The sequence below is a fragment of the Brachycentrus maculatus genome, unplaced genomic scaffold (genome assembly GCF_059751285.1).
Source record: "Brachycentrus maculatus isolate JH-2025_06_01 unplaced genomic scaffold, ASM5975128v1 h1tg000026l, whole genome shotgun sequence".
NCBI classification, from domain to species: domain Eukaryota; kingdom Metazoa; phylum Arthropoda; class Insecta; order Trichoptera; family Brachycentridae; genus Brachycentrus; species Brachycentrus maculatus.
Window position 1 is genome coordinate 932,545 of NW_028280780.1, and position 24,305 is coordinate 956,849.

The window sequence follows — 24,305 nt, forward strand, 5'->3', positions numbered from 1 at the left end:
TTATTATATTTATTTTGACACATGTTTCGATGTACTCAACATCATTATTGAACACCGATAATGATGTTGAGTGCACGGAAACACGTGTCACGACATAGTTTAATAATTACTGGAATTCAAAAAATAAATGTTTATGTCAAAATGAATACACGTGCATAAAAAGATAATCGCGAAAGCGCTGTATAACACGAAATTCTCAGAAAACTTTTTGTCATAATGTATTTACTGAGAGCTTTCTATTTTCAGTAACGCATGCCACTTATGTATGGTATATATACAAACCTAAAATATGATAATTGACAATGTAGCTTTGAAATGTATTTTTATTAAATGACCTACCTTACATAAATAACTGCGATTCTTCAATAAACAACACTTTTTCAGTCAACAAATATGTCGAATAAATCTCTGTTTTTTCAGTATTTGAAATTAGTTTTTATGTTTTCATTTTCAATATCACTAAATGTTTCAAAATCACTAACAATATAACAATTTTCCTAATCAAATTTTCACTTACATATAATAAATCATTGCTTCTACTTAATATTATACATGGCTCATAAAAATATTAACGACACAAGATTAATACCATTTCCCGTGTGAACTTTTAGCGATTAATTTTATACGTGTTATGATTATGATTTAATTAATATTATAATGTCCTGTTTGACGTTTAATGGCCGTTTTATATCACGGAATACCAGGAGCGCAGAGCTTTGTAAAGGTTAGCGAATTGAGCTTATGTTCTCAACTGCGAGACGTCTTTCAAAGGACGTCGGTCGAAAGGCGCCCCCCCACCACCGAAAAGCTCGATAGAACTATCTTGTAATATCGGAAAAATTGCCATCAAAACAGCGGCACCGAATGAAAAATTACTTTTAAGCTAAAAGACTATGAAAGCGGTCCGATAGTTCAAGACATATTCTTTTTATAAAACTCCATCCAACTTATATGAATATTTTGGTAATAAAATTTGATCTCACGCCTCTTCCCCCACGCGTTTTGATTTCTGGGCCAAAAGTTGATATAAACATTGATAACCGAATGAACTATTCACAATTCAAATAAAAATGTTTCAATATTCGATTATTCGCCTTTACTGCGTTAGAATGTAAATTCCGCTAACATTTTAAATACGTTTATTATTAATATATGTTTATTTTATTGTCAAGTAAAAATCATTACAAAAACAAGATATTAAAAAAATATATCAATATACTTATGTAGTTCTTTGTTTATTTTTTAAGCATTTGATGTCTAAGAAAAAAACACCATTATTTTCACATACAAAATTAATATTTTTTACAGTCAAAAAAAGTTTTTTTTAGTGTAAATATCTGAATAAATCTTTGATTTTTTTTAGAAAAGAATATGGATGTCTGGGCATTGGTAGAGCTTACGACCCATAGTTTGGTGGTTTGAATGGCATTTTATACATTGTGTACAAAGTATATTTACGAGTATCACATCCCATGTTTGAAAATCCACAGTACCAACACATTTATTAAAAACTTTATTTGTTTAAAAAAAACTATTAATATATATAGGTATTTTCATAACAAATATTATAACTTGTCATAATCAATTGTAATTCCACAAGATAATGATTAAAAATCATTTTTTAATTTTTTTTAATTTCTGCTTTGATTGATCTTATTATTGTATAAATTGTCAATTTGTTATCAATAACACTGAGGGTTTTACCACATATCAAGTTGGTAAACGCGGAATATTTCACTACGAAAAAAACTGTACCTACCTACATAATAAATAAAAGAATTACTTTATTAAAAATTAAACACTTGAAAAATCCACTTAATTGAGTTTTATTTTATTTACGACTAGTTTCGAAAACGACAATTGTTTTCATCTTCTGGTACTCAATTTGCAGTTTTAATTTGTACCAGAAGATGAAAACAATTGTCGTTTTCGAAACTAGTCGTAAATAAAATAAAACTCAATGAAGTGGATTTTTCAAGTGTTTAATTTTTAATAAAATAATCATGTCTTTCCACAAAGTTAATGCCGAATCAATAAATAAAAGAATTACCATTCAGAAATAAGTATATATATTATTATTTTTAAAGAAGTACTTCAAAATTTCAATTTTATGGTGTTGTTCTTATATCAGCAAAAAAGGCAGAAAAGCTGTTTTTTTTTAAGAAATCAACAATTCATGATAATAGATAATTAAATTTCTATTAAACGTTTTGGCTATCATTTCATTAACCATCGTAATCGGTAATAAAATTAGCTTAATTGTACGTTTCTGTATAGTTAATGCGCGCGGCTTCTTTTTACCTAAAATCTTTTTAGTGTCGTGGTTTACTTTGTTCTTAAAAATACGGAAATAAAATAAATTAGTACATCTACCTATACATTTATTATTTTGCATATATAATATACATAATAAATTTTCAATGATATGTCAGAACCGGTCAACACGTGTGAACTATTTTACTGTCATGAAAAATGCGTAAAATTTCACCACATAAAAAAACAATTAAAAATACTAGATTTAAAGAAATGTGCTTCCCACACATACTTACAGAATCGTTGTATGAACGGAACTTATGAATTAAATTCTGTTCAGCAGAATTTACGACATTTTTATTATTTTTTTTTCTTTCATTCATATTTTGAAATTATTTCTAAATAAAATTGCGAAATGAAAATGGATTGTACATATTATTTTCTATATGGCCGTTTGTGCTTTACACGGCATTTTACCGTCCGGCACTTCAGTTAGCGTGATAAAACGATGATTGACTTGTATTGACTTGTGCTTTTGTCTTTCTTTCTTCGGATCGTTGCTCTTGATCGGTGCGTGAACACGTTTTGCGTAAATTCGATCAGGCTAAACTGTCGTAGTCGCTTTTATTTTTCAAAACCGGACTGCCGGACGGTAAAATTCCGTGTTGTGCACAAGCGGCTTTTGGGAGTAAAATGATTCTTTATTTATGAATGCTAGAAGCGTACATACTTAGTTTCATAATATTTCTTGTAGCGAGTTTTTTGGCTAATTTAAGGCTCAGTCAATAAGTCGCAACTTAATTTTCTCTAAATCCAGGTAAAATTTTACGTGATCGATTTTTTATTGAAACATAGTTTTTTTATTAAAAAAATAAGTTTTGCTTCGAAATAATTGTATGCTTTTGAACAGAAAAGAGTTATTGAAAGGTTTGGAGTTAAAAAATTTAAATAATATTAATTTTACAAATATTTAAAAAAAATCAAAAATATCCTATAAGTATACGTTCTTTATAAAAATCGGGCGTAGAAAGACGTTTAACCTCTCTGGCGACCGGCCGTTAATTTAATTCAGTGTTTGCGAATATCGCCTTAAATAATTGTTTTTTTGTTGTTGTTGATAAAGACGTTAGGACCCTCTTATTGCCAAAATGTGATATGTAATTTCCGCCTCCATATTACATTTCATATGAATTACACTGCAAATTGACAATATTATTATAGAAAAAAAAACAAATCTTTTTTTTCATCTCATCAAAGATGAAGAACAATATGGAAGTCTGGGCATTTACGGGGCTGACGACCGTCATAGGCTGGTTTAAGTAATCACTTTACACACGTGTAACATTCACCAATTCTACCCATTATTGACAACCACACTACTCAAATTCTTGGAAGTTCTATATATATAAACCCATTTTGAAACATTGTTCTTGAAACACTACAACTTCACTAGAAACATCTATTGGTAAGATGAAAACCAATGCCCCGTAAATGCCCAGACCGCCATATTCTTCTTCATCTTTGATGAGATGTCAAAAAATAATATGAAAAATACTCCTATAATTGGAGATAATTTGAGATTTGTGAACAAGTATTTGGACACACTCAAAATGTTGTATAGAAAAACATACTGAAATACCTTATTACCAAAATGTGATATGTGATTTCCCTCTCTGTATTACATTACATATGCATTACACTGCAGATTTACAATATTATAATAAAAAAACACATACTAAAATACCTCATTACAACTCTTAATCATGTCAGAGACACCTTCGTCTCTTGGCGCTGTCACCATCAATAAAGCGCTTGACACTTGTTGGTCTTGCCTGAACGTACAGCTTCCTGTATCCTTAACTCGTCTTCGAACACATTCCTATCACCAGAAACTGCGTCGGATTAAATCATTCGACGCATGACGGAAACGGGTCTAGTCTACATCGGTACGAATTGAAAAATAGCCAGAGGAAGTGTCATTCAGACGGCTTTTCACGGTGTCTCATTTTTTACATAAAAAAAAAACATAAATATCACCGGCGATACGCCGGATTTTTATATACCTATATAAATAGTTGTTTCATGAAATTCTCTTCTTCCGGCGCGTTTCTTTTCGAGATAAAAATGGTTTCTACTGCCTATTAGCTTTCCACGCCGTGTTTGAAAGCTACAAGATTCTTTAGTGGTTATAAATGTCGCTATGAATCTTTGGACGTTTAATGAACTCGGTCGGATTTCAATAATTCATTTGGACGGTGGGCTGGTTTGGTTTCCATTCGAAAACATTACCGGAAATCGAAGGATGCCAAAATAATCATATGTAAGATATTGATACCATAGAAATTGATGGTTTAAAAACGTTATTACACACTTCTTATACTGAGCTTTATCCGCATTCAACAGTGCTTAGGACGCTGCATTAAGGGGATATTCGCTAACACAGAAGTCATTCCTCCGGAGACTACCGGAGAGGTCACATGTCTGTTCAATCCCGATTTAAAAAAAATGTATATTGTTTTTTTTTTGTTTTTAGAATATAATATACATATAATATATATTTAAAAAAATCCTTTACTTTCAATAACCCTTTTCTTTTCAAAACCTTAATTTTTTTTCGACGAAAACTTATTTTTTTTAATGCAAAAACTATGTTTAAAGAATAAAATCAATTACGTAAAATGTTACCTGGATTAGAGAAAATTAAGTTGCGACTTGTTGAATACTGGGCCTTAAGTATTGGGTAACATTCAGTAGCCTAGCCAAAAAATGTACTTTTTATCCGTACATTTCACAGAAAAAAAATAAAAATTAAGTAGAAAAAACAATGAAAATAAATAAGACAATATTTCAAGATATTTGATGCATACTTCAACCGCATAAATTATTTGATTTGGCGTTTAATTGTTAGAACTCCATTTAAATTTATGTATTAATTTTAAATCAAACACAGATTTTTTGAGTCTACTAAGTTGTATTTTATTAACAAAAACACATAAAAATTAATATTGTGACAATTGTTTCGCCTAGTTTTTTCGCATATACAAACGAATGACATTTTTTGTTAATAAAATACAACTTAATAGACTCAAAAAATCTGTGTTTGATTTAAAATTAATACGTAAACCGCATAAATTACCCTACCCTCTCGACTTGAAAATCGCTGAAGACTTCCGCATGCATCATTATAAAGTATCTTACAAATTACAAATAGGTAATAGGAGATATTATTTTATTGGGGGTTTGATCTCAGAGTTGGAATAATATTCCACTATTCTGGATATACAAGGTACGAGTTCATTACACAGATATCAGACATTACAACTCGACGATTACTGAGAAGTGAAGTCTGATGTCTTATATTATATTGATAGGTCAGTCGCAATGCCCGTAAGCTGCAATAAGGCATACATGATATTACATACATATACTTATACAGGGCTTTTTTTTCAAATAACGCGGTGAAACAGGGTTCGGGTACCTTTTTTCACGGATAAATTTAATTTTTATAAAATTTTCAAAATCAATTATACGAAACAATGTTTGCGCCTACGTAATTACTATCTATATATATATGTACAATTTTATTTATTGTTTCGGCATTAACTTTGTGGTAAGACATGTTACAATAATTAAAGAAAACACTTCGTTTTTTACCACTTGAGTTTTATTATAGACTACATGTTTCAGAAGTTAAACTTCTATCATTCAGGTCTGTATAAAAAACAAACCCCTTCCCCTTACTTTCCCCTCTCCTTATTTATAGAAAAATTTTATATTTTAGTTATTATTCATCAAAATGATAAAACATTGTATTGTAATGAATATTTAATTGATAAGTATTTGAATATATTTTTTTAAAGAAAAAAGATTGACATGAAGTCAGTTCCGGAATCATTTTTGTTTAAAAAAAGCCCTGCATATATGCATGCTTAATAAATGATAACTTTTATACTGTTTTTAATGGTTCGTTTACTAAAAAAAAAATATTAAAAAAACTTACTAACCACCATGCCGCTTCACTGTAGGGGTAACCAGAGAGAATATAATGCCTCACCAATCTTTGCAAACAATCTTCGCCTATTCCACATTCATACATCTCACACATACCCGCCGATTATTCCGACTCCTGTCATGATCATATTCAAGTATTTAAAATACTTGAGCATGCCAAGTTTTCCTATGATTTTCTCTGTTTTTATTTGAAACTGTATTCGCCTCATGAATTTGTTTTACCATTATTTCTTCATTCATTCGATTCTCATGCCCAAAGCACCGCAACACACCTTTATTAATTTCCTTCCATTCTTTCCATATATCACCACTCAAACATCTATCATACATCGTTCTGCCGCACATTTATCTGAGGGATCACATTTCAAATGCATTCAGACTACTTTCAAGCGAGTGTTTTTGCCTAGAATTTTTACTCATGAATTACATGAAATTATAGTAACTTTAAACATAAAGAGTAAATCCACTCACGAGTAGGCATAGGATATGAAACTTATAAAGTTGAAGCCTGAGTAGGGCCATGATAAACGGTGTTGCATAAGCCGTAGCTAGATTTCAGAGTCACTTGGACGTTAGGTAATTTATAAAAATACTACTTTCATCATTATTTTGCCAACTCTATACTTCACTTCCATACAATAGGGTTAGCACCAGGACTCTATTGTGTACTGCCAGTTTAGCTTTCATGGTACTTATTATGATACTACCCCCTTGAAAAGAAAAAAATTGGCAATATTAGTTTTACCGCGTAGGTATTTAAAATATGCGGTGGTTTCTAAAATTTTAAAAAAAAAACGAAGGGGGCCAACGGCACGCGGTGTTCCCAAGCGGTCACCCATCCAAGTACTGACCGCGCCCAATGTTGCTTAACTTCGGTGATCGGACGAGAACCGGTGCATTCAACATGGTATGGTCGTTGGCGATTGCTGTGAAACTTTTTTGTTACAAGAATATCAGATTCTCCACAAGCATAAAATAAACTGCTGTTTTATATCCAATTGGTCCAAAGTTCTTTGCTCCAGATTTATTTTTGACGGAGTGAAATCAAAACATTCGAAATGTATCAATAATTTTAATAATAATTCCAATAAATCAATCATGTTCTACTGATCGAAAATTTAATAATCGGTATCATTATAAAAACTTATGATAAAAGTTTACCACCCTTTCCCCCAAAAAGTGGTTTTTTATTAATCATTGTGGGAAATTGCATAATTTTTCAGTATGTCATTTATTTTTGGGTCGGTGTTATTTTAAACGTAATTCATTTTAAATTCATTAAAAGTTGAAATAATCAATAAATATAATTTTTTTTAAATATCGACTTGAATTTTAGTTTTTGTTTTATTTAGTGTCAATCGTTTTGTGAATAAAAAAGTATTGTTTGATGACTTGTCGATCTTGAAAAATGCAATTCTACGTTCAGACGGGGTGGGATAAATGGGATAAATCCAAAAGTGCAATACAATATATTGGGTTGATGCAAAAGTTTTGACCGTTTTTTACATTTTTTTATTTTTTAATTTTTTTTTTGTAAATTATTTATTTAATAAATTATATAATTTCCATCAGTTCTTAAAACCTTCTCCCATCTTTCTATCAACTTATTAATACCAGTAGTAAAAAATTCCGTGGATTTTGATGCGAAAAATTAAGTAAGGGATGTTTTTACCTGCTGTATTGTATAATTTTTTTCATCATTTAAATTTTTTTGCAGTGATCGGACTAAATGAAATTCAGAAAGAACAAGATCTGAAAAATACGGTGGATGCTTGATAACATCCCAATTTAACTCATTTAGCCTGTGTTGGGTCATCATAGCCACATATGGTCGCGCGTTGTCGTGATGAAACACTGCCCCTTTTCTGTTTACCAATTCTGGTCTATACTTTTGAAGGTCCATGTTCAATTTGGATAATTGCTGACAATATCGTTCTGCTGTACTTGTTTTATCATGTTCCAAGAGTTCAAAATACACAATAACGTTATTATTCCACCAAACACAAAGTATAACCTTTTTTTATGGATTTCGGCCTTCGAAGTTGTTAATGGGGCTTGTCCAGGAATAGCCCAATGTCTTTTTCTTGTCACGTTGTTGTACACGACCCATTTCTCATCTCCCGTCACCAAACGATGCAAAAAAGGTTCATGTTTTTGTCTCGCACTCAAAACAACGCACGTTGAAACACGATCCAATAAATTGGCAGCCGACAATTGATGAGGTATCCAAATGTCGTACCGCGAAACCATTTCCATACGCTTCAAATTTCTTAATACGGTTGTTTGGTTGACTCCCATCATTGACACAATCTCCCTGATGGTTAGACGTGGATTGGTGTCAATTATGACTTTTAACTTGTCGTCATCAGACTTCAATGGCCGCTCGGTATGTGGTTTATCAATGAGTGAAAAATCTCCAGATCGGAATTTTGTAAACCATCTTCGTACCTGTCGAACTTTGATGACATCTGCTCCAAACACTTCACAAATGTTTTTGGTTGCCACACTCGCGGTATTGTCTTTACGGAATTCATAAAGTAAACAATGACTAAATGCACTTTATCGAGCGACATTTTGAAAAAATACAAGGGGTCATAACTGTACTCTGGCTAGGCCAAAACTGAATAGAAAGTAGAGGAAAAGCATCCTTTGTACAATGAAATCATAAAAATGAAGATACTATTCATAATTTGTGAAAAAATAAATTTTTACCTGGAATCATAAAAAACGGTCATTACTTTTGCATCAACCCAATAAATAAAAAAAAGGTTTACTGTAAACAACATACCCCGACTATGTGAATTACCTGGTATATAAATAATCAACTTGGCAGCCTTGACAAGGCGTGCCTTCGTTCCCCCACCATAGATAATCCCAGTCGCGTCTTCATACTTTATATTCATATTGCTAATTTGACGCAGTTCAGCTGTCAAAACTTTGCTTTGGTCGGTTTTCCCTACTTTTTGGTAAAATAAATTAATGTATTTATTTAAAATACTAACATAAAATATTGTATAAGGTGATTGTTTGGTATCGTAATACTAAATATTTGTAACAGTTTTTCGTTGTGTTAAAAATTATTGTCGTTTGTGCAATTGTAACTGATAAGAATTGCCGACAAACCCAGATTGTGACTCATTTGTTGGTGTGGCGTTTTAAAGCGAAAATAAAAATATATCTTCTTTTTTTTCTTGCCATAATCTGGACGGATTATTGTGTGCTTTTTGTTAAATATTTCAATATCTCACAGACGTGTGTTTTGTCGTAGATATAAGATGTGGAAAGCGAGCGCCGGTCATACAGTCGCTCCCGTGGTCCAGCCCAGTGATGACGATTGGGAAACTGATCCCGATTTCGTCAACGATGTAACTGAACAGGAACAGAGATGGGGTTCCAAGACGGTGGATGGTTCTGGAAGATCCGTAGCCGCCGTTGAGTATGTTAACCTTAAAAAAATGTACAACAAATTTGCACAATTTCAGTGAATTTTTTCTTGAGAATAATAAAGCGTTTGAGATTTTTAACTTTACTCAACCTATCCAGGAGTGAGTTAAAAAAAATATTTAATACTTTTTTAAATTTATATCATAGTCGATGCTATAAGCAACATATTTTCTTGAATTAAAAAAATATATATACCAGTTAATATGATTTATCGCAAAATTGGCAATTTTGGCATAAATCATGTTTTGATATAAATCACGTCATAAATCATGTTTTGTATTGGTCGCATATATACAACAAAACTCCTGGACAGGTTAATGTAAGTTTTGTGTCGTATTCTGTCGACTATAAACTATAAAAAAGCTATTTTTGTGGGTCTAAGGGTAACTAATTGTTTCTTGGTTGATATTAATACTTTTGGATAATTTGTGTAGTTAACAACATTTGAGTGTGTCCAAATACTTGTTCACAAATTCAAATTATTTCTAATTAGATGTTATTTTTTACATTATTTTTGACATCTGATGGAGATGTCATTTGATGGAGATGTCATGAGATGTAAATAAACAACTCCTACTTAGAGATAATCCAAATTTGTGAAAATGTATTTTGAAACGCTCAAAATGTTGTAAATAAACTAACAGGTCAAATTATAAGCTAAAATTAAATTGAAAATGATGTTTACAAGCGTTTCTCAAGTATGTGAATATAATGCAGGATTCAGACCTCATACACAAATGTAAGAGTTTCCACTTTATAAAAGCTTGCTTCATCTCACCATAGATGACTCCAGTAAACTCTTGTGTATTGTGTTACGAGTTTGATCAATAAATCTAGAAGTTTCAAGAATTTGAGTAGTGTTTTGGTCCATCATTGTAACGTGATCACATAAACCAACCTTTGACTGTCGTAAACCCTGTAAGTGCCCAGACTTCCAAATACTTCTCCATCTATGTTGAGATAGTTAAAATTTTATTTTTACATTGATAATTTATTTTTAAAAAAATAATGTAATTTGCGTAGTGCCATTTTTATTCATTTATTTATTTATTGAACGGCTAAAGCCTTTTAACATAATACATATATACAGTATCTAATATCAAAATACACTAATAAAGAAACAAAAAGTCTTATAACAAATAGTCTTATAACGTAAAATAATAATAATAATAATAAAACCCTTACCGCACCCCAATGGTGCATAGGGCACTGCTTCATATAAACGCAGTGTTATCTCGATCGATTACACATGAAGGAAAGGTGATCAGCCCTCCACTTCAGGTACCAGTCCAGTGTAATATTGAATAAATATTAGAGTGAAAAAATCACTTATATTTATTAAACCCCCCTGGGAATCGAACCCGGGACCTCCAGAACGGTAGCCGAGCAAGCTGACCATTACACTACGGAGGCGGACAAAAATAATAATAAAATAACAAATAGTAAGCACTGGTAAATACACGTCTCCTTCACACACTATCAGCGAGCAGCAAGAGAGAGTGAAACACAACATTTCAATTTATCCATTTTAACATGGAGAAGAAATGCTGAGAAAGTACAGACTTAAATTACTACCTCAAAGGCACTTGATATCGCGTTGTTTCACTAAATATTTGATTTGCTGTCTTGCAGAAGTGTAGGCTAACCAAATGGTGTCAATTCAATATGACACCACTAAATGAAAGTTTTTTTTTTAGTCAAGTAGTATTTTGTGATTTTTTATTGTTGACCAAACTATAAAATGTATTTTATTTTTAGTATGAAACAACTCCGAGAAGACGCAGTTGATCTGAATGCTAAAACAAAGAAAAAAGAACTAGAAGATGGTCCTCAAGCTTCTTATGGGTATGGTTTTGAATTATTTGAAAATATAATCAGTTAATAAATTATTACAATCTATTTGAGTAACATGTCGCTCACTCCTTTCAAGAACGTCATAAATCTAAAATCGTCAATTTTCAGTTGTGCACGTTTTCGGAATGTCTGAAAAATGAACTATATCCCAGCAAAAGAGGCATATTTTTAACTTAATATTTACCCGCTACAGGGTAGAAAGTGTTGTTTTTGCATTTTGAAGAAAAGGTATTTTAATTTTTTTTTTTAAATGTACTAAATATTTTTCAAATGAAGAAAAAACATTCAGGTTTTACCTAAAAAGAACTGTTGCACAGTAAAAAGTTCAATAAGTGGCTTGACATTTATTTTTAATGCATTGTATTATATTTTTAAACTTTAAAAACGTTCTCCTGAAAAATCAATTTATTTTATTAATGACGTTCTTGAAAGGAGTGAGCGATGTGTTGTGTAACCTTGTGCTGTGTGCACTCCTAATAACATGCTCCAGTTTCAAACATTTTAAGTAACTTTGATAAACACATTTACTATAAAAAAAAATACGAAAATTAATAAACAAAAAAATTGTGAGAATTAAACAGTAAATATATAAATGATAATATGAGAAAAGAATTGCCTTCGACAGGTCTTATAAATCTGTTAGATTCAATACTTTCAAAATAGACAATCAAATAATAAAAAAAGAAGAATAAAAGAGATTATTGTAAGACATAGAGAGAGAGAGAGAGAGAAAGCATCTCAAAAGAAATACAACAATACAAAAATGCATAAAAACACTGTCATTCAATATTTACACTGTCATTGATTAATGCTTCAATTGGTTCAATTGAAATTAATGGTTTGTGAGGAATTGCATCTATTTTAGATCCAAATTTTGTTGTCGATTTGTTAGGTTAGTTAAAACACAATAATAAATATTACTTAGACAACGCGTAATACTTCAGCATTTGATGTATTACATTCACAAAGCGCACATGCGAAACACTTATCTAATTCTATCACTTTGTATCGTTGTGTTAACGTCGCTCTTTTTTGCTCCACTCCTGTGGAGTCACAATGATAGCACTCTTTCTCCTTCTCTCTACGTTATATCTTTCTTCTCTGTCATACAACAAAATGCAACTAATAAACGTGACACGTCCTTGAAATTTCACGCTCAATTCTTGTCCTATTGTCAATTATTGAATCGCCGCCTAAAAAGTTTTAGTTCAAAGAGATTTATTATCTCTAAAAAAAATTGTTCAATGTTTATGGTGGATTCAAAAGGTAGAAAGCATTTAGTTACAGAGTCAAATAAATTCCAAAAGACACCGATAAATTCCAAATAAAAACATCCTTTAATTTTTTTATTTACAATTTAGTTACGGAGGGAAATTTGGTGTGCAGCAAGACCGCATGGACAAATCTGCTCTCGGACATGACTATATAGGGAAGGTGGAAAAGCATGGGTCACAGAAGGATTATAGCACAGGGTTTGGTGGTAAATACGGCATTCAGACAGATAGAGTTGATAAGGTAATAAATTTTTTGTTTTCTTTGTGTAGGTTAGCTTCATTTTGCTAACAAACATCGTGCAAACTACTTAGAACTATACCACACTTAACATTAGTTTGTGTGAAAATTGTATATGTATGTAAGTGTCTATGATTTCTTGAGTATTGAGTGAAATTTGTATTGACATAGTGTCGATGGATTACACCGAAAAGAGGCTTAACATTAATTGAGGCAAAACAGAAATCATGGTTTCATTTTTATAGGGCTGAAAAGATTATACCATTCTAACTTACTACCACTGACATCCAATGGTGCATAGGGCACTGCATCAAATTGATGAAATGTTAATTTGATCATTTTATTATATGAAGGCAAGATGATCAGTCCTGCACTTATCATAATTATATTAAAGTGATAAAATACTAATATATTTATATTTACCCTCCCTGGGAATCGAAACCGGGACCATGGTAGCTAAAGTGCTGACAACTACACTATAGAGGATGGCAAGACATCGTGAAATTGTCTTTAGTATAATGTCGGCCCCCATAGTGTAGTAGTTGGCTTATTTGGCAATATTGCCGGAGGTCCTGTGTTCATTTTCTGGGGGCGTAAAGCATATTTTAAAAAAAATGCTCTTCAGTATTTATTCAATATTACCTTGGACTGGACTTGAAGTATAGGACTGATCTTCATAAATCAGTGTTCATATGAACACAACATTGATTTAGTGTGTCATCATAATGTAAGGAACAGTTGTCTATATCACCTACTTATTTTTAGTAAAAAAAATCGGCCACATTTTTTTCTTGTGGTTTTATGCAAGCATAATATGACACGGTGTTTATACAAACAAAATGCTCTATTTTTTCATGTATTATTGACACTTAATTGCAATTATTTATTGTTATTGGAATTACTTAGGATCCCTAAACTTATGATAATGTATTATAGAGTGCTGTCAGTTGGGACCACAAGGAGAAAATCGAAAAGCATACATCCCAAAAGGACTACAGTTCGGGTTTTGGAGGGAAATTCGGGGTGGAATCTGATAGGGTGGATAAATCTGCCGTGGGGTGGGATCATGTGGAACAAGTGGAGAAGCACGAATCGCAAAAAGGTAAGGTTAACTCTCTTTTTCGCAAGGTTTTATGGCGTCTCTCGTGCTCTACCAAAAGTTAACAGATATAACGCTTATAAGCGTCTCCCGCTCTCTACCAACAGTATGTAACAAAACGCTTTTAAGCGTTTCCCGCACATAATTTAACGGGATATTTTTATGTTTTGTTTTTAGATTACGTGGTTGGGTTTGGTGGGAAATTCGGCGTACAGTCGGACAGGCAGGACAAGTCGGCTCTGGGGTGGGACCACCACGAGGCGTCACAAAAACACGAAAGTCAACTGGATCACAAAAAGGTTAGTTAAAAATTTATCTAAACGCATTCAGTACCAATAGCCGACTAGTCGGCTTTTCACTGCCAACCGTAAACGACCTAACACCGCTTAGTTGGTTTTGCTACTCTACGCTCTAAAAAAATTCTAACAATAACATAAATCAAAATATCTATTTAACCCTTTCCATTCTGACCATTTTTTCTTATAACTGATCAGCTACTCTGATAAAAAAAAAATATGTTTTTCTACCATTAAAATAAATGTTTGGTTCCCTGATTTTGGGACACTCTGTCTGGCAATTTGTATGACCATGTTAATTAAGATTAACTGTATTTATCTGAAATGTTTTTGGTAGAATATACTTGGGTGATAGGGAAATCAGTGATTAAAGTTATACCTTCGCCGGGCCAGACATTGTGGCCCACGGAACTGCCTACTAGAATCATACGGGCCAGAATGTCTGGCCTACAGAGTGGTAAGAGTTAAAGTTTTAACTATTTATTGAAAAAGGATATTTACTATGAATTAACTAAAAAAAATACTACTACTACTACTGCTACTACCATCACGCCATATACCTGCAGGGGTAGGCAGAAAGGATGGAGCGCCACACTCATCTGTCCTGACATACACTCCACGCTCCCTTTACATCAATACATCTCGTCATACATGCACTACGATTATGTAGACTTTTGACACCACCAGATTTTAGGTTCTGATTGATCTGGTTACGCCGAGTCTTTTTTGGCTGTCCTCGTTCTGTTCTCCCGTTCATATTTGCACAAATATATTTTCTTAGTCATTCTCTCGTTATCTATTCGCTCCACATGTCCATACCACCTTTAAATAACTTGTCTTAAAATATGCACTATTCAGGTAAGTCTTTAAAAACATTATTGGTAAATAAAGTTTTATTACAATTGATTTTTTTGGAGCATTCTTTTAATGAATTTTAAAGAGTGCAAACATGGGTGAATACACATACATTTGCTGGGAAATGCTGGTAAAATAACTTGTTAAATTTATTAAGTTTTCACAGCTGTTTAGGTACTTATATAATTTTTGTTGAATTATGTGTGTATAAAGGATTTCTTCCTGATTTCTGTCATATAGTGCATTGTGAGACTAAGACTTCTTTCCTATTTCCAAGGGCTTTGGTGGTAAATTCGGCATCCAGACGGACCGCGTTGACAAGTGCGCCGTCGGATTCAACGACCCTACCGAGAAGATCGGCACCAACTACACCAAGCCCAAGCCCGACGTCTCTGGAGCCAAGCCGTCAGCCCTCCGCGCCAGGTTTGAGAACATGGCCAAGCAGAACGAAGAGGACGCCCTCAAGAAGGTGCAGGAAGAGCGAGAGAGAAGATTGAAGGTTGAGCGGAGGGAGAGAGAGGCGGATACCAACAGAAATGATGTAAGCGTTAACATTTATTACAACATATCCGTTCCCTTTGTGGAGCATATCGAGTCCACAAACTGTCTCAGGGTTTTTCTGTCGGCCGCCAAGTTCCTTGCATCCTCCCAAGTCACGTCCTCGTCCTAAAGTTTAGACGCGAACTGCGGATAAATTGTCAGCAGTGGTCGTCCTGGGCAGTGTGAACCTGATGCCCTGAAAGAGAGGCGAACTTGATTAAGGCTCTCGGGAGGCATGCAGAGTACATGGCCAAGACAATTGAATCGCCTTCTCTTGACGACAGTTGTGACCAAGATTTGCTGCGTCCTACGCCTTACACCTTCATTCCTCACAAAGTCAAAGTATTAACCTTAACATTCTCTCATTTACAATGAACAAAGAAAACACTTCGTTTTTTACCACTTGAGTTTTATTATAGACTACATGTTTCAGAAGTTAAACTTCCATCATTCAGGTCTGTATAGTAACTAAAATATAAAATATATTTATTTGCCTTATATGCCGTACTGGCCACTGATATTTATTATTACCCTGGACTAATCCCTGAGCAATCGCCTACCCTTTGTGTAAGTAACAATCACGATAACACTGCATCAGTATGGAGCACACACACAAACACACACACACATAGTGCCCTATGCACCATTAGATGCGGATAAGGGTTTGAAGAAGAAGGAAGAATAAGTTAATGTTTACTATGTTCAAAATATTATCATTTAAATAAATTACATTTCTTGTTTGAAATTTATTTGAATTAATATACTATGTTTGTCAACTAATTGGTTTCATCGCTCTCGTAACATTGTCAGAAGACTAAATTAAAAAAAAAAAACACACCCACACCATCTTTAATATGAACTTTTGTTTATATTTATAAATTACAATGTATTTCTGAAGTCTATTTAAACAAGTTAAAGATTATTTTGCACTTTCGATGAAAGCGTGTATTGATCTTCCCACATTGAATGGCACAATGAAATCTTCAAAATCATTAATATGCATAATTTTATAGTAGAAATGTACTGATTGTGTGATCTTGTAAAAGTAGGCCATTTTTTTGGATCATATTGTAACTTTCATTGTTTGATTATAATTGTATGGGAAAGATCTTTCTAATAGATGAAGCTACATCATTTACGCATATCTGCATAATTGTTATTTATTCAAATTATGTATTGAAAACTTACGATCTTATTCAGTCTAGAAATCGAATTTTAGAATAGAAATGATTTTGTAAATTTATATTTTTTTTACAAACTAGGAGAAACTTTTGTCTATTGATAGAGCATAATGATATGTCGCTCACTCCTTTCAAGAACGTCATAAATCAAAAATCGTCAATTTTCAGTGGTGCATGTTTTCGGAATGCCCAGAAAATGTACTATATACCAGCAAAAGAGGCATATTTTTAACTTAATATTTACCCGCTACAGGACAGAAAATGTTGTTTTTGCATTTTGAAGAAAAGGTATTGTTTAATTATTTTATTTAATATACTAAATATTTTTCAAATGGAGAAAAATCCTTCAGGTTTTACCTAAAAATATCTGTTGCATGGTAAAAAGTTCAATAAGTGGCTTGATATTTATTTCTAATACATTGTGTTATATTTTTAAACGTTAAAAACGTTTTCCTGAAAAATCAAGTTTTTCGATTTATGACGTTCTTGAAAGGAGTGAGCGATGTGTGTATTTTAATAATTATTTATTATTATTTTGTGTATTGTGCCTCATCTTTATAAAACATTACAAGCTTTCAAATATTAATGTGTAGTAAAGGCTCATTGATTTGAAATTGATGGGATAAAAATATGCTAATTAAATTTTCCATATTAATGTTATTTTGGCATATTTAAGCATTGTCAATATTGTCTAAACTGATTTTTTGAATAATTGTATTAAAAAATCACAAATCTCAAGTAACATTCTCTTTGTAAATGTGTTTTAGATTTTTATTGAGTATTATTTTTATTCTCAAGTTACATGTTACAAATTTAAAAAAAAAGAAAAATATGTTTCAAAATACTCCTGTTGCTTTGAAAATACGCATAAAGGACACTTTAATTTGATTAAGTCCTTCTCAAAACTGTCATCGCCATCTTGGTTTTTCTCTGTCGCTCTGTTTTATCGGCGGAATACTTTTAAATTAGAAAATTTAAAAAAAATTATGTTCCTTTACATATAGTTTGAGATTTTTTTTTTTCTTTAGAATACGGAGAAAGTGGAACAGATGCCATTGACGCGACCGGCGCAGAGACAACCCATAAAGACGGGTAGCGAGGCATCGGTGCAGAGCGCTGTGAAGCAGTTTAGTTCTCCAGTCCCGCAAGAGACCAAGGTCAATACTGCCGCTCCGTCCAAGGTCAAGGTAAGGGCGATAATTTGATAACTATGCAGGCTAAGCCAATAACAAACTCTTGTAAATAGGCATTCCAAGGCAATGGAGCCAATAGCATATTCCTAGCCAGTTAACAAGGCAGTCCATCACTGCAGACTGAGGAAACACATGACAAAAATCTCACTTCATGACTCCCCAGTATGCAGATTTTGTATGGAGGATAGTAAAACGCCAATCCACATCCTCTACAATTGTGACGCACTCGCTCACAAACGAAGTCAGATCCTTGGAGGACCTCTACTGGACTCCGAGAAGGTGAAGCTCCTACCACCAAGACAGGCCGTGAGTTACATGACTCATGTTGGTCTTGGCAGTGAGCTGTAATACAGAGGGAGGTCACAATAGACCTAATATGGTCGCAGTGCTATAAGGGATGCAAGATCCCTTGACCTCAAATCAAAAAAAGGCAGTTCATAGAAGCGAGTGTTTTTCCCTAGAATTTTCACTCATTAAACTATAGTAACTTTAAACATAAAGGGTAAATCCTTTCATGAGTAGGTATAGGCTATAAAACTTATAAAGATGAAGGCTTAAAAAGCCATGATAAACGTTGTTGCGTAATCCGTGGCTAGATTTCGGAGTCACTTGAATGTTACCGTAATTTTAAAAGATGACAGTCCATAGATAATTGCGCATGTGTCTGTCATCTCTCACCAGAGACAATAATATAAATAAACAGAGACAATCACAGCATAGTGTTTACACAAGAACCTACTTATGTAGATAAACAAAGCGAATTTGAGAGATTTTTTTTAAATACCAACATTATTTCCTGTTTCAGTTTGCTGAAGAAACGGTGAAAGTCGTTCCGTCCTCACCCGTTTCCATACCGGCACCTCTTCCATTTGATATTCCGGCTCCGATCATACCGCCAGTGCTGGACGCCCCGGATATCATCCAGAACACCCCGAAGATGGTTGAGAAGGAGGTAGAAGAGATAGACAGGATTTTGGATGCTGAACCAGTCAAGGTAGGGGAAATACATCATAGCATAGCGAAGTACTCCTGTACTCTACGCATTTATGCATCGAAACTGAAAACTAAAATCTTCTACATACTTCTTTGACCATTTTGCAAAACAATATAATTCAATTTTATGATTTTATAGCAACTTTAGTCTTATACATAGTCTTGTGTCAACATAGGAGAAAATGAAAACCAATTTTGATATTGTAAATGTATTTAACAAATATATTTGCCCTCAAAGCAAGCGTATGCTCATACGGGTATACAACCCCAAGTGCTCTATCCATTGTTACTCTTCTTTTTCCTACTTACTACTCCTCTTTCATTTCTTTGCCATATACATAGAGGGTATGTTTTGCGCTCCGTCACTTACACAATTTGGATCCCTTCAAATATATTTTAGTCCTAGATTCAAGAATCTGGAGGGCCTATATATATTACTATTATACCCTATGGTGGAGACTGACCTCCACATTTCGTCGTAACGTAACACGTTACGATGCGAGCATTCAGGCAGTCAGTACACCGAGCCGAGCGCTTCATCCATAGTTTCGGATGCTCGGTGATGCTCGCTGCGAGCGATGTTACGACGAAATGGTCCGGTCAGTCTCCACCTCTAAATATTAGTACCCTACATATAATTTACAATCATGTTAGTACCTTACCAAACTGATGCAGTATGCAGATATGGTTAGAATATATATTTTTTAAAGAATGATATGGCAGATTCTAAATTATTGTAAAGGCAATTTGTCTTTAGACTTAAATCATCGGAAATTCAAGTTTCATTCACAATTAGAGATCTCCTTTGCTCCTGGCATCTCACATTCAGTGTACAACTGATCATTCTTTATTCTCTTAATATGTCTTTAGCTTATATCATCCGAAATTCGAATTTCATTCACAATTAAAGATCTGCTTTGCTCCCGACATCTTACATTCAGTCTTAATTATACTAAATATTGATCTGTTCCATGTGTCTGAAGGAGTATTCCAAAGCGGCATTCTTCTATATCTTTAGTTATAGTATTCTTGCTTATTTTATGGTGGGGACTGACCGGATTCATTACGGCGTAATGTAACATTCGCGGCAAGCACCTTTAGATTTTTGTTAATGTATACTCCTGAAATTTTAGTTTGTAATGTGTATGTTAATTGTCCGCCTCCGTAGTGTAATGGCCAGCACGCTCGGCTACCGTTCTGGAGGTCCCGGGTTCGATTCCCAGGGGGGGTCCAATAAATTTAAGTGATTTTTTCACTCTAATATTTATTTAATATTACCCTGGACTGGTACCTGAAGCAAAGGGCTGATCTTTCCTTCATGTGTTAATGATCAAGATAACACTCCGTTTATATGATGCAGTGCCCTATGCGTCATTGGGGTGTGGATAAGGGTTTGAATGAATGAAAATGAAATGTTTATTGTAAATAAATAAACTGAATTGAATTGGAAAAAAATCCTAGACCCCGATTCAACCGACCGTGGTGGCGTCTCCCGTCGGGTGGACTGACGGTGAGGATGGCCAGGACGGTGACGATGAGGGGTTCACGGCGGTGGCCTTGTACGACTATCAGGCGGCTGCGGACGATGAGATATCTTTCGACCCAGATGACATCATCACCAATATTGAAAAGGTAACCATTCATATTTACTTGCAGATAAGGGTACAGTGGAACTCGGTTACAATGTCACTGAAGGGACCAACAAAATTATGACATTAATGTTTTTTTTTTACATTAACCGGTTTTGAGATCTGCCTAAGCTTCTTTCCCTAACCGTCAAAATATTTTGAATATTGTTTAGTAGAGCGAATGGATAACGAGAGAATGACTAAGAAAATATATGTGGCGAATGTGAGAGGGAAAACAGAACGTGGACGACCGAAAAAGACTTGGCACGATCAGATCAATCAGAACCTAAAATCTGGCGGTGTCAAAAGTCTGCGTAATCGGAGGGCATGTATGACTAGATGTATGGATGTGAAGGAGGCGAGTGTATGTCAGGACAGAAGAGTGTGGCGTTCCATCCTCTCTGCCTACCCCTGCGGAGAAACGGCGTGATAGTAGTAGTAGTAGTAGTAGTAGTAGTTTTAGTATTAATCAGTCTTGATAAAGAAGCGGTTAGCTTCGAAACCAGTAGACATTATAATTAAGTTATAATAAAATATTTACAGTGATTTTAAAACAAAGTTAAATTTTAATTATATAATTATGTATACAAATATCTTAAAAATATTTATTTCAATATCATATTTTATCATTTTGACGAATTATGGAAATAAATATTGTAATTATGTAAGCACAAACATTTTTTTGTCTAATTGATTTTGAAAGTTTAATAAATAAATATATCCGTGAAAAAGTGCCGAAACGCCGTTCCACCTCGTTACATGGAAAAAAAGCCCTGCTTTTATTGTATGCTAAAATTTCTGAAAACTTTTTTGCAAAAATGGTTTATTTCAAATTTAGTTGACATGTTAAGGTTTTTGCGAAAAATGTATTTGTATTTCTCGCAAACAATTAGTTCAATTTGTGTATTTGTGAATATTATTGACAAATCGTATCTTTAGAAACGCGTACGCTGCGATGCAACCTATCCGGAGCATTGGTCTGTATCTACCCGATAGTTACCTAAGACAGCGTCGGCATAGATTGTTTCACATTCCTATACACAGGACCAACCTGCCGATGGTTATGCCTGTAGGAAGAGCTACCGCTATGTTGAACAATATCACATTGGATATTGATCTATTCCATGTGTCCGAAGGAGTTTAACAAGACACATTTAACAAGAGTCTTCTTGCTTACTTTTTAAATTGTTTTTTTAATGTATACGCCTTAAATGTTAGTTTGTAATGTATATATTAACCTTTTAACCGCGTTAACTTTGTTCCTAAGAGACGCCCGTGCGCGGCAGTATTTCGCCATTTTTTAAATGATTACTTTTTATCATGTATTTAGTTAAGAAACGATTTATTTTCCCAAACAAAAACGTTCAATGGGATTCATTGTGCCTTTTTGGTACTCTATAATACACGTGTGTCACATTATTCTTGAAATATATCGTAATATAAAAAAATTTGATCGTTACATAAATAAATCAAAGCACGCATCGTGTGTCACTCTTACCCACTGGCGATGCGTAGCGTCGAGAGTGAGACAGATACAGGGCATGATTATGGCGCGGACTAATTACCGACCGCAAGAAAAATCAGGGACTGTTCTTTTATTTATCCTTGTGATGTTACAAATTATTAGTCAGATATTTCAACAGATGTCATAAGGCCAAGGATTGACGTATTATTTTATCCAAAGTTCCACACCATGAAAAAATCCCTCTAAGTTGAACTGAGGTTCGAAACTTGGAGCAATGTAAAAACACAAATGCTTATGTCAGCCGCGTATGGGGCATGTTGTGTTAAAACACATACGGTTATGCGAGCCGCGTGGATCCGGTTAATTATTGAATAAATTTAATTGAATTGAATTGAACCTCCCAGCTCGACTGCCAAAATACACTGGCATTATTGTCGGTATATTGACAGCCGCTCTTTCGGCAAAGTATACCAAAGTCGATATATTGATTCTCAGCACTGTGTGTATGGTTCATGAGTATAAAATTGCTTTTAGATAATTGTAGTGTTGTTAAAAAAAATACTAAATTTCATTTAAGTATTTATTTTATTTTATTGTCCACCTCCGTAGTGTAATGGTCAGCACGCTTGGCTACCGTTCTGGAGGTCCCGGGTTCGATCCCCAAGGGGGGTAAAATAAATATAAGTGATTCTTTCACTGTAATATTTATTAAATATTAACATGGACTGGTACCTGAAGCGGAGGGCTGATCACCTTTCCTTCATGTGTAAACGATCAAGATAACACTGCGTTTATACGACGCAGTGCCCTATGCACCATTGGGGTGCGGGTAAGGGTTTTATTATTATTCATACCATAGTCGATATATTGATTCTCAGCACTCGTTCATTTTCAGAAATTTGTGTGTGTGTACGGTTCATGAGTATAAAGTCGCTGTGAGTAATTTTATACGCATGTAAAATTGAGCAGTGTTGTTAAAAAAATTTACTACATTTCATTCAAGTATTTTTTTTTTCAGATTGATGAAGGATGGTGGAGAGGCTTCTGCAAAGATCAGTACGGCTTATTCCCCGCAAACTATGTGCAATTACAATAATAATTAGTTGTTATGTCAAGTGCTCAAACTCTATTCTCAACGTATTGGTCACACAGAATAGAATTTTATTATTTAAGAGTTTAATCTGTGCACATTGTTAATACATAAATAGTATGTGTTTAAATATGTCGTCGACAAAATGTTCAGTAACTACATAATCAAGTTACTATAAAAATATCTCTTGAGTTGTTTAGAAAGGTAGTATTTAAAGTAAAAATACTTTTCGTTACTGATGGAAATTTTTTGTAGAGCTTCCAATATTCCAAGAACAAAACGAAAAAATAAAATTAGCCCTACCTTTGAGCTTTTTTTAAAAAAGTAGGTAAAAAATCCTTGTTTTTTTTTCCATAAAATTTCTCAACAGTACTTATTTACAATGTATCAGACAATTATTTTTTATCAATATATGCCCCTTTTTTAAACTTTGCAAGTCAGATCTCATATCGCTCACTCCTTTCAAGAACGTCATAAATAAAAAATCGTCAATTTTCAGTTGTGCATGTTTTCGGAATGCCCAGAAAATGTACTATATCCCACCAAAAGAGGCATATTTTTAACTTAATATAACCCACTACAGGGCAAAAAGTGTTGTTTTTGCATTTTGAAGAAAATGTTTTAATTATTTTTTTAAATATATTAAATAATTTTCAAATGGAGTGGAGGAATAACCTTCAGGTTTTACCTAAAATAATATGTTGCACAGTAAAAAGTTTAATAAGTGGCTTGATATTTATTTTTAATACATTCTATTATATTTTTAAACTTTAAAAACGTTCTCCTGAAAAATCAAGTATTTTGATTTATGACGTTCTTGAAAGGAGTGAGCGATATATGTCGCCGAATATGTCTTATTTTGTAAAAATTACGACTTTTTCCCTCTCAAAT

At 33.5% G+C, this 24,305-nt stretch overlaps 2 protein-coding genes and 1 non-coding gene across 7 annotated transcripts in view; 1 reads left to right on the forward strand and 2 right to left on the reverse strand.

The window, feature by feature from the left end:
- The window catches only part of LOC148312999 (fibroblast growth factor receptor homolog 1-like), a 160,061-nt gene extending 159,308 nt beyond the window's left edge, over positions 1 to 753 (reverse strand). For 2 of the 4 annotated variants that reach the window (XM_088269764.1, XM_088269722.1), the window contains exon 1: positions 345 to 753. The gene's annotated coding sequence lies outside the window, so the exon portion shown is untranslated. Of the gene's footprint in view, positions 1 to 339 lie in introns of all 4 variants that reach the window. The other 2 variants (XM_088269756.1, XM_088269748.1) reach the window with 1 other exon arrangement.
- Positions 754 to 7,066: 6,313 nt separating this feature from the next.
- On the reverse strand, positions 7,067 to 7,185 carry LOC148313002 (5S ribosomal RNA). The gene has a single exon (XR_015838515.1). It is a non-coding gene; the product is annotated as a 5S ribosomal RNA (ribosomal RNA).
- Positions 7,186 to 9,159: 1,974 nt separating this feature from the next.
- Positions 9,160 to 23,707, forward strand: Cortactin (cortactin). 2 transcript variants are annotated; one of them, XM_088269786.1, is made up of 11 exons: positions 9,160 to 9,230; positions 9,533 to 9,700; positions 11,467 to 11,553; positions 12,924 to 13,077; positions 14,011 to 14,176; positions 14,351 to 14,472; positions 15,602 to 15,865; positions 18,074 to 18,232; positions 19,044 to 19,232; positions 20,693 to 20,863; positions 23,343 to 23,707. In XM_088269786.1, the coding sequence occupies exons 2-11, from the start codon at positions 9,540 to 9,542 to the stop codon at positions 23,418 to 23,420; spliced, it is 1,551 nt and encodes a 516-aa protein (XP_088125912.1). In that variant the 5' UTR covers positions 9,160 to 9,230; positions 9,533 to 9,539; the 3' UTR covers positions 23,421 to 23,707. The 2 variants fall into 2 exon arrangements, with proteins under 2 accessions (XP_088125912.1, XP_088125920.1); XM_088269794.1 differs by having other exon boundaries at positions 9,160 to 9,209.
- Positions 23,708 to 24,305: the final 598 nt, after the last annotated feature.